This window comes from Ambystoma mexicanum, chromosome 6q (assembly GCF_040938575.1).
Source record: "Ambystoma mexicanum isolate Mex_15411 chromosome 6q, UKY_AmexF1_1, whole genome shotgun sequence".
In the NCBI taxonomy this organism is placed as follows: Eukaryota; Metazoa; Chordata; class Amphibia; order Caudata; family Ambystomatidae; genus Ambystoma; species Ambystoma mexicanum.
Window position 1 is genome coordinate 227616320 of NC_090937.1, and position 14768 is coordinate 227631087.

Genomic DNA, 14768 nt, shown 5'->3' on the forward strand with positions numbered 1-14768 from the left:
CCTCCAATTTTCGATGGCCGATGTTAAAGGCACAGGCACAATATACTGCGGCTCCAGCCGGCAGTGCAGGGAAAGAGGGAACACGTTGCTGCAGCTCCTCACGAGAAAAAAGTCGTAGCTGACTGCCGTAGACTGACTCAGCTCACGACTCCGCGCCGGAATCGAGGCTAAATAGGATCCGCCTCCAATTTTCGATGGCCGATGTTAAAGGCACAGGCACAATATACTGCGGCTCCAGCCGGCAGTGCAGGGAAAGAGGGAACACGTTGCTGCAGCTCCTCACGAGCTAACTACTGATAATTTGACAGCACTCCAGCCTCAGAAGCAGACAGGAAAACAAAGCAGGGCTCTGCATCCAAGTAACAGCAATGCAATTTGCAAACCAGTTTACGTTCTTCTCAGGGAGAATCTTTTTTCAATGGACTTTCAATCTGACGGGCCAACATCCAACTGAACACATCAAAGTCAGTCAAACAAATTCAAAGTTTTCATTTTCGTAAAGAGAAATCGTTCACGTTTACATTACATCTAATGCATGGCCATGGCCAAACTGTTCCTTTGTAACCAAGTTCATAATGAAATGTTTACCCAATAAAGAGAACACTTTTACTTTACCCACTATGTTTTTTTACTTCAACACTACAAAACCTAGATTGCGGTATCACTATGCTCACAAGCTTGTAGACCTCAAGAGGTGGTCGTATCACGTGCAGTAGACCCTTCTCCAAATTATGGGCAAAGATGGGGAGGGGGCGGACGGGTTATCCTGTGAAAATGGTCCCTCACCCAGTAGCCAATACTAAATGATAGCAATGAACAAAACTATAAAATATGAATAACCAGATATCGGATTGTAGGTTAATTCAGACGGCTGGCTAGCTCCCATATAGCAAAGAACAGAGCATGCCAGTCTGTTTGAGAGCAATAAAGCTTTCTGTATGGACAGACAGACAACCCTTTCTTCGCTTCCAACTAGTGGGATGAGAAAAAAACAATTTGCAGAGAGAGATTCTAATACATCAGATATTTATTACCCCCACGAAACCGCACAAGCAACTGGCATACATTTAAATATTTAACTCGGATTGCACTTCTGGCCTAATGTTTATTGCTGCCTGGTGACATCAGTGGCTGCAAAGACAATGCACACTATATGGTATTGTTCAGGCACAATGACATTTGTCTATGATTTTTGGCTAATTCGCCTACGAACAGCTTCCTGTAATAAACAGCTGCAGAGATATGCATCAACTTTATGAGAACCCGCCAAGTACTTGTATGAGGAAGGATGTTAATTGTCAGAGCCAAGTGTTTCCTACTGATAGCAGCATATCCGAGTGAAACAAACTCGTTAAGCCTGGCAGCAAGAACAGTATTGTCCTGCACCTGTATGAGAAATATATTTCTATACTATGCTTGTAGCTCTTCAATAAAAACGGGTCAGTTAAAATCCAGCGTTACTATTTAATAAGAATTTCATTAGTAGCCAATGCTGAGCTTATGATACATCGAGTATGTTCAAGCCGTACATACAATTTTTAAAGGCAATGTACTGTAAATATATATTTGTCCAACTGACTGTCAAATGCTTCTCCAAGCAGATAGGGGGGGAGGGGGGCAGGTCACTCTCCTCGGCTGGTGCCCTTTGGAACAGCCTCCCTGCCCCCCCTCAGACTTGTGCCGGACCTCCTTAAGTTCGGGAAACTGCTCAAAACTTCTCTACCTCCCCCCACCCCTTTCCCTTCCCTGCTAATCACCCCACTGCCGCTGTGTCTGGTGACCTGATCCTCATAGGATTCCTGGCCCTTCCTCCCAAACACCACCAGCACCCCTCCCCCCCATTGATTTCAGCGGGCCCCTGCTTGGTGGCGCCACATTGCACAATAAGAGCTGCCACTATTTGCTGTCCCTTTGGGTCATACTGGCCCAGCCAATGGCACTAGACCCCTTTAGCTCCGCCCCTGGTGGCCATCTTCAGATTTGGAAGGCTTTTCCATGATTTTATATATTTATAGCGAAGTGAAAAATGTAGCAAAATTCTTAGGAATTTCTTATTTTTTTTATATATAGTTGTAATCAAATGTTTTTGGAGACTATACTATCGAATAAAAGCTATTTGATGAGATTTGGAAGCTCACGTAATGTGGCAGTAGGAACCAAGAAGAGCCATAGAGGGGTAGGAGGGAGGGTTGCATGTGAATCCATGAAAGATATCTATGCTGGAGAACAGGGCTTCCAAGTAAATAACTTGCTCCTTCTCCAGTATGGGATCTTTCATGGATTCATTTGCTCATGAATATGAATACACAGCAGTACATATATCACAACCAGTGGGAGGTGGTACAGCTCTACAGAAGCAATGAAAATCACTTCTGGAACACTCACCTCAAGTAAATAGGTTGCAAAGCACTCCTTTTCTGACACAGACTCCTCCCTGGAATCCCTGTCAATGCAGTAGAATCTTGTGAAGGTGTGGGTAAGGCCTTCACGTAGTAGCCCTGCACATGTCGAGCAAGGGAACACCAGACAGAAACACCACAGTGCAACAGGTGCAAACGTCACAAAGAGTTGAGTAGTTTTGTGAACATATTTAGTGCTTTCGATATAGAACTTCAACGCACAGGCAACGTCCAGTGAATGCAAGGTTCTCTCTGCCGGAAGTGGGAGAGCCAAACACAGGAAGGACCAGAGGTTCTTTGAGATGAAAGGTTGATGGTATCTTAGGCATAACTGTGGGATAAGTGGGCAGCACCAACCTGGATTTATTTTTTATTTTATTGGGCATTTGTAAGGTGCTCATTTATCAAGTAAATTGTGTTTCAAAGATGGATGGGTGAAAGATTAAATGTGGATGGATGAAACATTAAATACAGTGGTTTTCAGGAGAAAACTTGTAACTCTCCGACAAGTCTGGCAGAAGTAATAGCCACTAGAAAGGCAGTCTTCCATGATAGGAACTTCAGAGGAGCCTGGTGCAGAGACTTAAAAGGCGGGCCCATGTATTTGGAGGACCACATTTAGCTCCCAAGCTGGGGCATGTGCCTTTACTGGAGGGAAAGCTCGAAACAGGCACTTGAGAAATTTTTTAACCAGGTGAGGAGTCCAAAGAGAGACTTGCCTGTCATGCAAGTGTAACGAGAGACAGCAGGCAGGTGGACTTTTATGGATGTGTGTGCCAAGCCTGCCTTTGCTAAAGACAGCAAATATGGAAGGATCTGAGAAGTCTTGATTCGAAGAGGGTCGAGCCGTTGCAAATGACTACATATAGTAAAACGTCTCCACTTCTGACTGTAGCATGATAGAGTGGATGGACCTCTAACTTTCGGTCTAACTTTCACCAGGATGGCACAGCAGTCTGACGACACTGCGAAATATCCAAACTTTAGGGCTGCAGCAACAACGATGCTGGGTCGTGGCGCAGCATGGATCATCCTTCTCTGGATAGCAGTTCTGGAAGTAGGGGAAGGTTGATGCAAGGCGCTACCGACAGATGAAGGTCGGAGTGCCAAACTCGGCGTGCCACGCCGGAGCAATGTAGATCATCCTGCACCAGTTCTGTTTGAGTACATTGATTACTCGTAGGAGGAGCAGGATTGGAGGTAATGCATAGATGAAAAGGCCCTCTAATGGAATGGAGAAGGCGTCCCTCAGACTTGTCGCTTGAGGGTACCCGCTGGCAAACTGGGGGCACTTCGAGTTGGCCACAGTGGCTAACAGGTCTATCTGCGGCCACCCCATGACGAGAAGAAACTAACAACCTGGTCTTGACAGAGTTCCGGTTTGTGGCATGATCGCAGTTCCCTGCTGAAGGTATATGTGATGGTGTTTTGGACTCCGGTCAGATAAAACAGAATGAGCAACATATTGTGCGAGATCGCACAGTTCCACAACATCTGCGATTCCTTGAAGAGAATGGGAAAGCAAGTCCCTCCCTGCTTCCTGATATAGAACATGGTGGTCGTGTTGTCCATGAAGATGCAAACCACCTTGCACTGTAGATGGGGTCTGAATGACTTGAGGACCTAGAACACCGCCCAAGCTCGAACACATTGATGTGAAGCAACGTGTCCTCTGGCTGCCAGAGGCCTCAAGCGTGGAAGCTTTCTGTGTGTGAGCCCCAACCTTCCACAGAGTCATCGGCTGTCATCGTAGCTTCGTGCGCCAGTGGGTGAAAAAGAGCTCCTTGTGCGAGGTGCTGTCGATGACCTCACTACTGCAGAGTTCAGTAGAACGCCGGGTTGAGTTTGATCTTGTCATTCCAGGAGCCGTACACCCGTTTCCACCTGGCGTCTAGGAACCCCTGAATAGGTCTCACATGCAACCAGCAGTGAGGTACCAGAGGAATGCATGAAGACATCATCCCGATTAGTGACTTGATGGAGCGAACAGTTGTTAGCTAGAGGGAGGATAGCTGCTGGACCTTGTGGATTATGGCATGGACTCTCTCCTCAGAGGGAGTCACCAGACATTGCAGTGTGTCCAGTCGTGAGCTCTAGAATAGAGTGCTCAGAGGCGGAGATATGCATGACTTTGGAAAGTTGATGGTGAATCCCAGAGAAGTCAGGCATTGGATGTTCTCTTCTTTATGCTGCATGCCTTGGGTCGGTGAGGGGGTCACATATTAGCCAGTCATCTAGGTGGGGGTAGCGGTAAGTAAATGCCTGTACGGGGCAAATGGGCAGTCACTGGTGCTAAGCATTTTGTGAAAACGCTTGGAGATTTAGGCCGAAAGGAAGAGCCTTGAACTGGTAATACTTGCCTTGAACCACAAAACAAAGGAAGCATCTGCTTGCAGTGTATAAGAATGTGGAAGTAGGCATCCTCCAAGTCCAAAAACGATAGAAACTCTCTCTGATCCAGCTGGCCGAGAACATGCAGCGTGACCACATGGGTCTCCATCCACCGGACTTCTTTCTCACCAGGAAGTAACTGGAGTACATTCCGGAGCCCCGCAGGTGAGATATGGCTTCTATAGCCCCCTTTTTTGTAGGGACCGAAATTCCTGCAAGAGGAGGGACCGATGTTGTTCCTTTCGGTTTACTGGTGGAATGAAAGGGCATCTGCCCAGAAATTCAAGGGTGTGACCCTGTTAAACAATGTTGAGCACTCATTTGTCGGTGTAAATGTTGCACCACTGCTTGACAAACTGCGATAACCAGTCTCCCAATGGGGTACTGAAGTGGGGACACAGGACCGGACGGTGGTCAGGCTTGCTTGGGCGTTTGAGCGAGGGAGGAGGCTCCGTGCCATCTCTGTGTTCCATTGTTCACCTACGAATTCCCTCGGTATGCCTCCTGTGAGGTGGTGAGAAAGAGTTGGCAATATGATGGATAATAATCTCTGGAGGTTCTTGAAAATCTTCCCTTCCCAGAACGAAAAGGCTGCCTCCGCTGTGGCAGGGTTCCTTGGGAGCAGGCAGGGTCAGTGGCCAACTTGATCGCCTGAAAGGTCTTGTTGACCTTTTTACCAAAGAGGTTTATGCCGTCAAAGAGCATGTCAAAGACCTTAGACTGCACATCAGGGCGGAAATTGATGGTCTTCAAAAACCCTGGGCACCTCAGAGCAGCCCCCATTTCCCCATCTGGTTTAACCCTGTGTCTGCCATATCTAAAGCCATGGTGATGGCATGATCAGATGCTGCTTCACCTTCATGTAGCCAGGCCAAAGCCTCATCCCTCTTGTCGTTCGGTAGGAAATCCAAGATGGGACCCATGTTATGCCACAATTCCCACTTGTATTGGAAAGAATGGCCAAGGAATTTGCGGCCTTGATCCTAGTAGCATTCCTGGTAATCACCTGCTTTCCGAAGGCGGCACCCAGATGTTTACCCTCCTGGTCAGGGGTAACCATCGATGGTGAGGATCTCTTTCTTGCTGTAGTCGAGACTAGAGTCTGGAGATGGCTAGTGGTGGAAACATTTTGACGCAGTGTTTGGAAGTAGATTTCTTTTCCAGATGATCCTTCTTTGGTGGCACTGAAAAAGGGTTTCTCATGACCAATAAACCATTGTCCAAGTGGACACCTAGCACAGGGATAGCAACCATGGTTTTCTGGAGGCTTCACACCTCTGGAATAGGAATCCTTTTTTCTGTTCCACCAGGAACAGGTCGAACAGTTTAATTGCCTGCGCTAGCAGTGCATGGAAGGAACCTCTCGTATGTTGGAGAACTAGTAGTAGGCACCTCAGGAGGTTCATCATCGGCAGGCAGTAGGTCATCATAGACATCAGTAGTAGCATGCGTACCCTGGGAGGTGTCTGGACCGGTCTCCCTGACAGCAGCCACAGGGCATATCAAACGAGGTGCTGATCGAGGAGGCAGAGGCTGGGGAATGCATCTTCCCTCACAGTCAGTGCTGGAGAGCTCCTACTAGGGGCACCTTGAGGGTGCCAGAGGAGGTAAGCAGTGTTGCCGTTCCATCACCAAGGTCTGCAAAGTGGACAAGATGTCCAACGACAAATCTCTAGGTACCAGTGGTGTTCCCACAGGAACTGTAGGCACAGCAGCAGGTGCAAAAGGTGGAAGTACCGGTTGATGAGGTGCTTGAGGAGGCACCAGGCGTCGTAGTGTGGTAGAATAGGGCCAGGTTCCTCTTTCATCTCCTCCTGCTCTGACAATAAGGCCTCCAGAGGCTCCTCTTCTGACACGCTACCCTCATGTTGCATTTGGACAGGTGGCGATGCAGTTTCCATAGGCACCAGGAAAAACATAGGTTTTTCCTTTGATGGTTGTGGCAAAAGAAAGTGTGACAGCACCTCCTTCTCCACATTAGCATTTCTATCAAAAGAAGCAATCAAAGGTGCTTGTGTTGTTGTGGGCGCATCTGGGCGGCAATGAGAACCCTCGATATGGTTTTAACCGTGGATAAGGTGCTCGACTATTCAATCATAGATGGCACTGTTGTGGTAGATTTAGACCTATAACTCATCGACAAGGTCTTCGGCGTGAGTGTCGAAGAAGATGGTTTAAACTATCTTTATTTGTGGCTTATCGACAGGCGACCCATCGACTGAGTGGTCGTCGATGTGGATGTCAATGGACGCCTTTTGCAGAAGAGGATGATCTTGTTGTGATTGTGGCTGCTGGTATTGTGCACAAAGCCGGTGATACGAACAACTGGGTTCTGGCAGCCATCTTAGTTGTCAACAGAAAGGCAGTTGAGTTGTTTGACTTATGCCCATGTCCCCTTTTTTGTTTCTTCGCCAGGGAAGTATCCTCATGAGACCTCTTTGTTCCATAGATCTGCCAACCCTGGCAGCCGCAGAACTTCGCACTGAGGCAGAGTCAGAAGCCATGGCACCCTCCTCCAGCCAAGTCACCAACCTTCTATGGTGATCCTTCTGTGTATTCGTGGAGAAGGACTGGCAGATCGAACAGGCATCCACATTGTGGTCTGGGTGCAGGCAATAAATAAATTTTTTGTGTCGATCATCCACAAAGATTGTCTTGAGATTACATTTTGAGCAGGGCCTGAAAAAGCTCTTTTTGCTGGCGTCCGCCATGGCCACGTGGAGGAGGCCTCAAAGTCGAGTAGAGGTCATTTGCGGCTAGAAGATCTTCTGATGACCATATGTTCACCAGCAACAGATCTCTACTACCAGCAGTCCCAGATAGGATCAATAATGAAGAGAAAAGGATTAAGCATATCTCAACAGATGAGTCAACATTTTGGGGGAGTGAAACACGAGGGCTACCAAAATGTTACGTGTGGTAAGAAATGTGAAGATGGACACAAGGGGTGGAGCTAAGGAGGTCTAGTGCCATTGGCTGAGGCAGTATGAGCCCCCCAAAGTGGCAGCAGTAGTGTCATGATGCCTACCCCCGGGCATCCGGATCAAGCCCATCAGCCCCGGGAGCAGGCATCCAGACATTTACAAAAACCCCAGCAGCCCCAGCTACGGGCTGTCTGGGTTCGGTCCTGGCGCCGTAGGCACCAGGCTCATAATAAAAATCAGTCCTGGCGCCATAGGCGCCAGGCTCATACATTACTTACCTCATGCAGACCATGCTGCAAATAAATCCAGGCCAACGTGAGACCTGGATGGGACTATTTTACTACAGGGACTATTTTTTACTCGGGTGTGGTCCTGGGGAACTTCTTTCACGGGACTACTTTGGAGGCTATTTAAACCACGCCCGAACAGCAGCACATGCTTCGTGTTTTTCTGCATCCAGCAGCGTAACTCTCACCGTGCCTGCAGCCAGCATCCGGTCTTCTGCCACTCCCGCCTCGAATCCGGAGCTTCTAGAATAAAGAGGAAGAAAAGGACAAGGTTAGAAAACAAACTTATTTCAAATTCCTCACCCGATTCCGGATCCATTTCAACTCCCGACCTGGAAAGTACATCAGTCCTGCACTCGTCGCTTCGTCAGCTCCAGCACGGCGCCATACTCACCAGTTCTCACAGCATCTTTCGATACGGCGCTGTCTCCATCATTTCTTCGCCGTACTCCGGCACCTAGGGGCACAAGAATAACAAGGTGAGCCAAGGGAATCAACAAATACCTCTTACCACCATAGACTTACCTGATTTACCACCGGCGGTATTATTCTCCATATCTTCATATGCCGCATCTGTAAAGGGGAGAAAAACAACACGTTAACGCATGCAATAGTTACCGGACAGCGTTGGGTAACACAGACTCTTACCTGAACGCCAGCAGCAGCTACGAGACCTTCTTCTCACGAACTCAGTTGCAACTTAAGGAAGGAAGGGGACAAGAGTGAACATCGGGCACATTGAACTCTTTGAACTTGATACTTACCAATCCCGCCTGGGACTTCAGAGTCAATGCTTACCGGAACTCTCCCAACGCCTTCAAACCAGTGAAGTAACTGGTATCTACGCGCCCCTGCAAGACACGCAGGATGGAGAGCTCATCTTTTACAAACATAGGGTGAGGTTACTAAGGGGATATCGGAGGTCATTAGTGGGGGAGAGCGAGAACAGTTGGGAGGCCATCACTAAAACCCATAGGTGGCTAATCCCTGTCTCCACTTGCAGGAAAATACTTCTTCGGGTCCAGCAGACAAGACTAGGCGGGCCAGTCCAGACAGTCATCTCTGCACTATGCATCACGTTGACGGAGACCGCAGCTGTCCGGGTCCGACCGACACCCCTGTGGGGTCCAGGTGAGCGTAACAAGTAGGCTATACAAGTGACAAGCAGTTTAAGCCTGAAAGCTCACCTGCTTTAAAGGTTAGCAAGGATTCCCAGCCTGACGACAGGTAACATTCATGAGCATGTGAATACATGAAAGATCCCATGCTGGAGTATCTCGTGTGTCTGGGTGCAGGGCTCCACTATGAGATGGGTGGGAATAAAAAGTATTTTTCCAACTTTTAATTGACAAAACAATCTCCTTTTCAAACATCAGTTCATGGTGGATTGCTACGGGTTTTACTTTAAATACTGTAATGATGATGTATTATCAATTTAACAGTACTCTGTTTTTACATCACCAAAGAACAAAGGATTGAGTGCTACTGGGATATGAACCTAACTGACTGTAGTTCATACACAGATCATTGATGCGGGTGCTTAACTTGCCAGTCAATTTACCTGCATTTCGCCCTTCACCCAGGGGTAAAATGTCAAGTTGCAAGATATTTGTCAGGTACAAAAAGTGGCTTGCCATCTCAATTCTCCAGATGCACACTGCAAACAAGTTCCTACTCGCGAAGAGACCCTTATCAATACCCAGTGGCCCTTATCAATACCCAACTGAACATTTTGAGGCCTGCTTCAGTATCCCATTACATACGTTAAGTCACATGTGCAGCATGTTGTTGTCAGCCATGAACCTTTATGCGTTTATTATAGATCCACAGTCTTAATGCATACTTGGGTTACATCAAAAAATGAAAAAAATACTTTTATTTGTAATTTTTCCTCAAATCCATGAAAGTTCACCAAATTAGTTGCCGCTTAGATTACTGAGCACTGGGCCACCTACCGGAACTTGTGCAGAGCCTGTTGAATCACAAGGGAGAGGCAGCTTAAGCATCATGCCCTCACATGACATCTCCAGAGTTAAGGCCTGGCCCTCCCTGGAACCAAAGTAGAGACATTTCTTGTTTGTGTTTGTGGCAAATAAGTCCACTTGTGGATTCCACCAAGATGAAAAGAGGGACTAAATCCCTTGCGGATGCAGCTCCCACTTGGACTGGCTTCCGATATGCCACTTAGGTGGTCTGAATCAGTTTTGTATAATCCCGTTACATATATTGCTAAAAGTCAAATGTTGTGCTGGATGGCGTACGTTGACTAGATTTTGTGCTGCCTTGTTTGCTGAGATAAAAGATCTGTTTACAAATGGTCGATGGATGAATGCAAGGGAATTGCAGCAACAATATGGTATAGAAAACTTTAGACCCTCTGATTTTGTGAAGCTTAAACGTGCGATTGGAGTTGTGGATTTGGAGAGGAGAATTGCATTGGATCTGTTTGCAAGGAATTTGGTGGGTTCGGGTGGAGGACTGGCCAGTCGCATGTATAAAGCATTTGTGTCGTGTTATCAGGGGAATGATTCTTTAAGAGAGGAATGGGGCAGGAGAATCGGATTGGATATCACAGAGGGTTTATGGCAAAACATGTGTGTTAATGTGAAGTTGTGCCCGCTGGGACTCACGGAAAGATCGAGACAGATTAAAATTCTTAATCGAATTTATTGGACGCCTGAGAGAATGTGTAACAGAGGGTTGTTGGAGAGTGCAGATTGTTGGAGATGTTCATGTGAGATTGGTACGATGGAACATCTGCTGTGGGATTGTAGGCTGGTGGGACTGTTTTGGGGTGAGATTGGACGTGTGTGTGATGAAGTGATTGTTGGCCTCCCGGTCTTGGATTTTAGTGTGATCATATCGGGGAGTGATGAGTCTTTGGAAGATCTCACTGAAAGTGAAAAGTGGTTGTTCAGAGGGGCGATGACTGGTAAAAGAATTATATTGAGGAACTGGAAGAATGCTTTGACATTGAATGTGGAGACGTGGTTGTCTGAGATGCATGAACTGGCAAATATGGAGAGAGTGATGTATAGGAGACTTGGTAAATTGGCTTTGTTTGAGAAGATATGAGGTAGATTTTTTGCAGTTGTTTTAAATTGACATTATAGTTGTTTGGTGGGGGGGTAATTGAGAGATGCATTTGAGATGTTTGGGATTTAGGGTATTGTATATCTCGCTGTGTACATAGTACTGTGTAAAATGTTGTGCTTTTCTTGTTTTTTTTTCTTTTCATGTGTTATTTGATATACGCTGATTGTATTGGGATTTGTTATGGATGTTGTGTAAATAAAGTTTTAAAAAAAAAAAGATCGACACAGAATTGCTCGTTCTTATCGAGACCATCTCATTCTGAATGCTTGCCAAGGCCCTCAGAGCCAAGAATATCGTTTTCAATTCTAGAAAATGTATGTTCTGACCAAGATCCTCCAGGGACCAAATATCGGAAACATGAAGGAGAGGCGTGGTCACTTCCAAATTTTGATGGGGAGAGACTATGGTAATGCAGATCTGCGGGGTGCAATCCGGTGCGTTTCAGAGTGCGACCACCAAATCAAGTCCTGAATCATCTGCCAAGGACTCGGAATGTGTTTGTTTTGTGAATTGGAAGCCCGAGTCCAGGAATCTCATAGGGCCATTAGACCGGCCCATTTTCAGTCTGCCGGCGAGAATATCTTTACTGGGAGAGTATCCCAGTGGAAGCCTATATGAGTCAGGTCTGGTGCAAAGGACAACTTCCCCCAGTTTGCCGACAGGGCCAGACCGAGCAGCAAGTTCAATAGGTATTTGAGTTGCGCCTCCGCTATCTGGGGAGATCGTGCCCTCACCAGCCAGTCATCCAAGTAAGGGTATATATGGACCCCCTGAAGGAGAAGGTATGCTGCAACAGCTGACCATTTTGCAAACATAGGTGTAGAATTCAAGCCAAAGCGATGCACTTGATACTTTAAGTGAAGTCTTCCTATGGAGAAACGCAGAAATCAGTGGTGGGGGGCCAAATTCAAATGTGAATATATGCATCTTTCCGATCCAACGCACCGATCCATGCTGAAAAGCAGCCCAAAATCATGCCGGAGTGTTTCATTTAATTTCTTTAGGGGCAGATGAGGGTTGAGATCTGCCAAACCCAAGATGTTGCGCAGGCGTGTATGGTTCAATTTTGGCATCCTTAACAGCCGGGAGTAAAAACCTCAACCTTTTACTGGGAGTGGCCTCTATGACTTTCATCTCTATTAGTTTTAAGATGTCTTCCGCTCAAGGAAGGAGATCTAACCTGAATTAGGGGAGGACGGGAAGGTAGGACAAGGTAAAATGGCAACCAGAAACCCCTGCTGGCCACTGAAATCCCCCAAGGGTTGGAGGTGATGGACCGACAGGACTTGATGTACAGGGAGATTCTCCCTCTCACAGAGGGGTATAGTTCCGACTTCCACCATCACATTTTGGGCTTTTAATTGGGGGAAGGGGACACTAGTGTTGAAATGGTAGAGAGAGAAAACCCCTCAAGTTGAAGTCTAATTAAAACGTTTGTTCTAATAACTGCATTCCTAAATTCATATCAGTGTCTGATAACCACCCTACCATGCACTGTATAGGTAATTGTATGCTATTCGTACATTTTGTTTCCCAATGAGCAAATTATAAAAATTATGAATGCAGTAAACCAAGGTTTTTGTGCAATGATCTGTTACTTTGCACATCCATAGTCACTGCCCATATCCTTTAATCCACATCCTCTCCTGCTCATCAAAAAGCAAACAGACTGTTTGGTCATTTCCATATCCTCCTATTAATGTCCTCTACTGGTTTCTTCTATGTAGCAAAAAATGAATGGATGCCTTTAGACTACTTAAAAGGAAACAAAGTTCAGAGGATAGGATTCATCATTATTTGAAGGACTACAATGGAAAGTAAATACATACTAACATGCACCACTTTATGCAACATATTTTGAGGATAGGAAAATGCCAGCAGGGAGCCAATGCATCGTCTTTTACTGGGTCTGTGACTGGACCCTGTCAGGTGAGAACAGGAGCATCTCAATCTTGGGCAGGGGACCGACCAAGGCGAAAGCCATATCCAGCCCTGCCCTGCCGCCAAAGGCAGGGAGTGGGAGATGGGGGCGGGGCAGGTCCTGAAACCCCAGCATGTGCTTTGAATGGAAATACCGGTACCACGGTCTGTCACACAATGCCTCCAAGTACCTATTTTAGCCACAGTTCTCCCTTTTGTATTCCAGTACGTCAAGTACCAGATATTTTGCCGGCGAAGCACAAATGAGGCAAGCAAAAAGGACGAGGGACCGCACAACACGATTTGCATTCAGTGGAAAAGCAAACTTTGGCAAAGAGAACCTGAAACTGAAGACCTACAGCACATCACAGAAACAGCAGACAGGCCCGCTTGGGAAAGGAGGCGGGGCTAACAAGGGATTGTAAAGCCTTACATCTGTGTAACCCAGTCCCCGTGGAAATAATAGCCATACATAGGGGAGTATTGAAACCAATGCAAGGGGTGAGAACCAGGAAGAGAACAGTATAGGAGACTAGTGAAAGAGTCAGAGTGTGGGTGTATGAGTGAGGTCGGAAAGAGGTGGAGCGAAAGACCAGGAGTAGAAAGGACAGTGGAGTAGAGGACAGAGGAGTTGATGGATAACTTGGTGCAGAGTGAAGTTGTTGGTTGTGAGAAAGTGGTTCCATTTATAAGTGTGGAACTGTGAATGTGAGAGAGAAGGTGTTAAGAGGAAAGGATGGATTAGATGAAAGAAGTGTGGAAGAGAGGTGAGGCGATGAGAGGGGTGATTAGAGAGTGTTTGAATATCAGAGGGACATATGAGGAGAGTGCAGGGAGAGGAGGGGCTTAAGATAACCTGAGGGAGTCAGCAATTGTGGGAAAGGGGGAGAGAGTAGAGTAGAGGGAGTATTAAGATCAGTTAGAGGAGAGAAAGGGAATGGCAGAATGGACCATGGAGTCTTGACCTTGGCACAATAGAAAACCTATGTATGTCTATTGCTTGAATGTATGTGGTCCTATTTTGTTCACACATTTTTCACCACACAATTCAAGGGAGGCACCAATAAAGAAAGTTGCTTTTTTTACAGAAGAACTGCTTACCATCCACATGGTTTCTGGTGCATAGAGACGTTGAGTAGAGGCCATTTTCTGCCACCACAGTGTCGGGTTTGTTGAACTGTATAGGATCACTGCAAGATACAAGAACAGTTCTAAAAATCAATGCAACGGTTTGGATGTATGCCAACTGACATGTGGTACAAAACCCATCCCTGCTCAGATTTAAAACAGAATGCATGTCCAGAACAACCAGATTTGAAAAAAAAAATCTTTATGACTCAACCTTAGTTATCTAAAGTGCTTTCTTTAAATCATGTACAAGCCATGGAAGTTGATGAGGCATGGGAAGCGTCTATCAAAGAGGTGAAGGTTGGCCTGAGGGCCTTGGACCAAGACGGTCCCATTAGCGTAGACATTAATGATGGCCTTAGAGGAGTGGAAGGAGGCCAAGAGGACATCCCAACGGGTGCCGCCATTAATGGGAGAAGAGGAGAAAGGAGAGAGCACAGAGACCATATGAAGGGTCCATAGGTCAGGCGAAGGCACGAAAAAGAGGATGTCAGTGAAGGTTTCCTTCGAGCAGGCACTAATGTAGGTGTCAGCGATAGGGAGGCCTGGGTTGGAGACCAGGATGTCCTTTTTAAACTTTTTCCTACCAGATTTAGTGAGGAGAGCAGGATAGTCAATAGAGA

At 46.6% G+C, this 14768-nt stretch overlaps 1 protein-coding gene across 1 annotated transcript in view; it reads right to left on the reverse strand.

Annotated features, from left to right (window-relative positions):
* Window positions 1-14768, reverse strand: part of USP53 (ubiquitin specific peptidase 53) — a 321924-nt gene that overhangs the window by 55344 nt on the left and 251812 nt on the right. The window contains exon 13 of the mRNA XM_069630685.1: window positions 14119-14207. Within this exon, the coding sequence (XP_069486786.1) occupies window positions 14119-14207 (89 nt within the window). The remainder of the gene's footprint in view (window positions 1-14118; window positions 14208-14768) is intronic.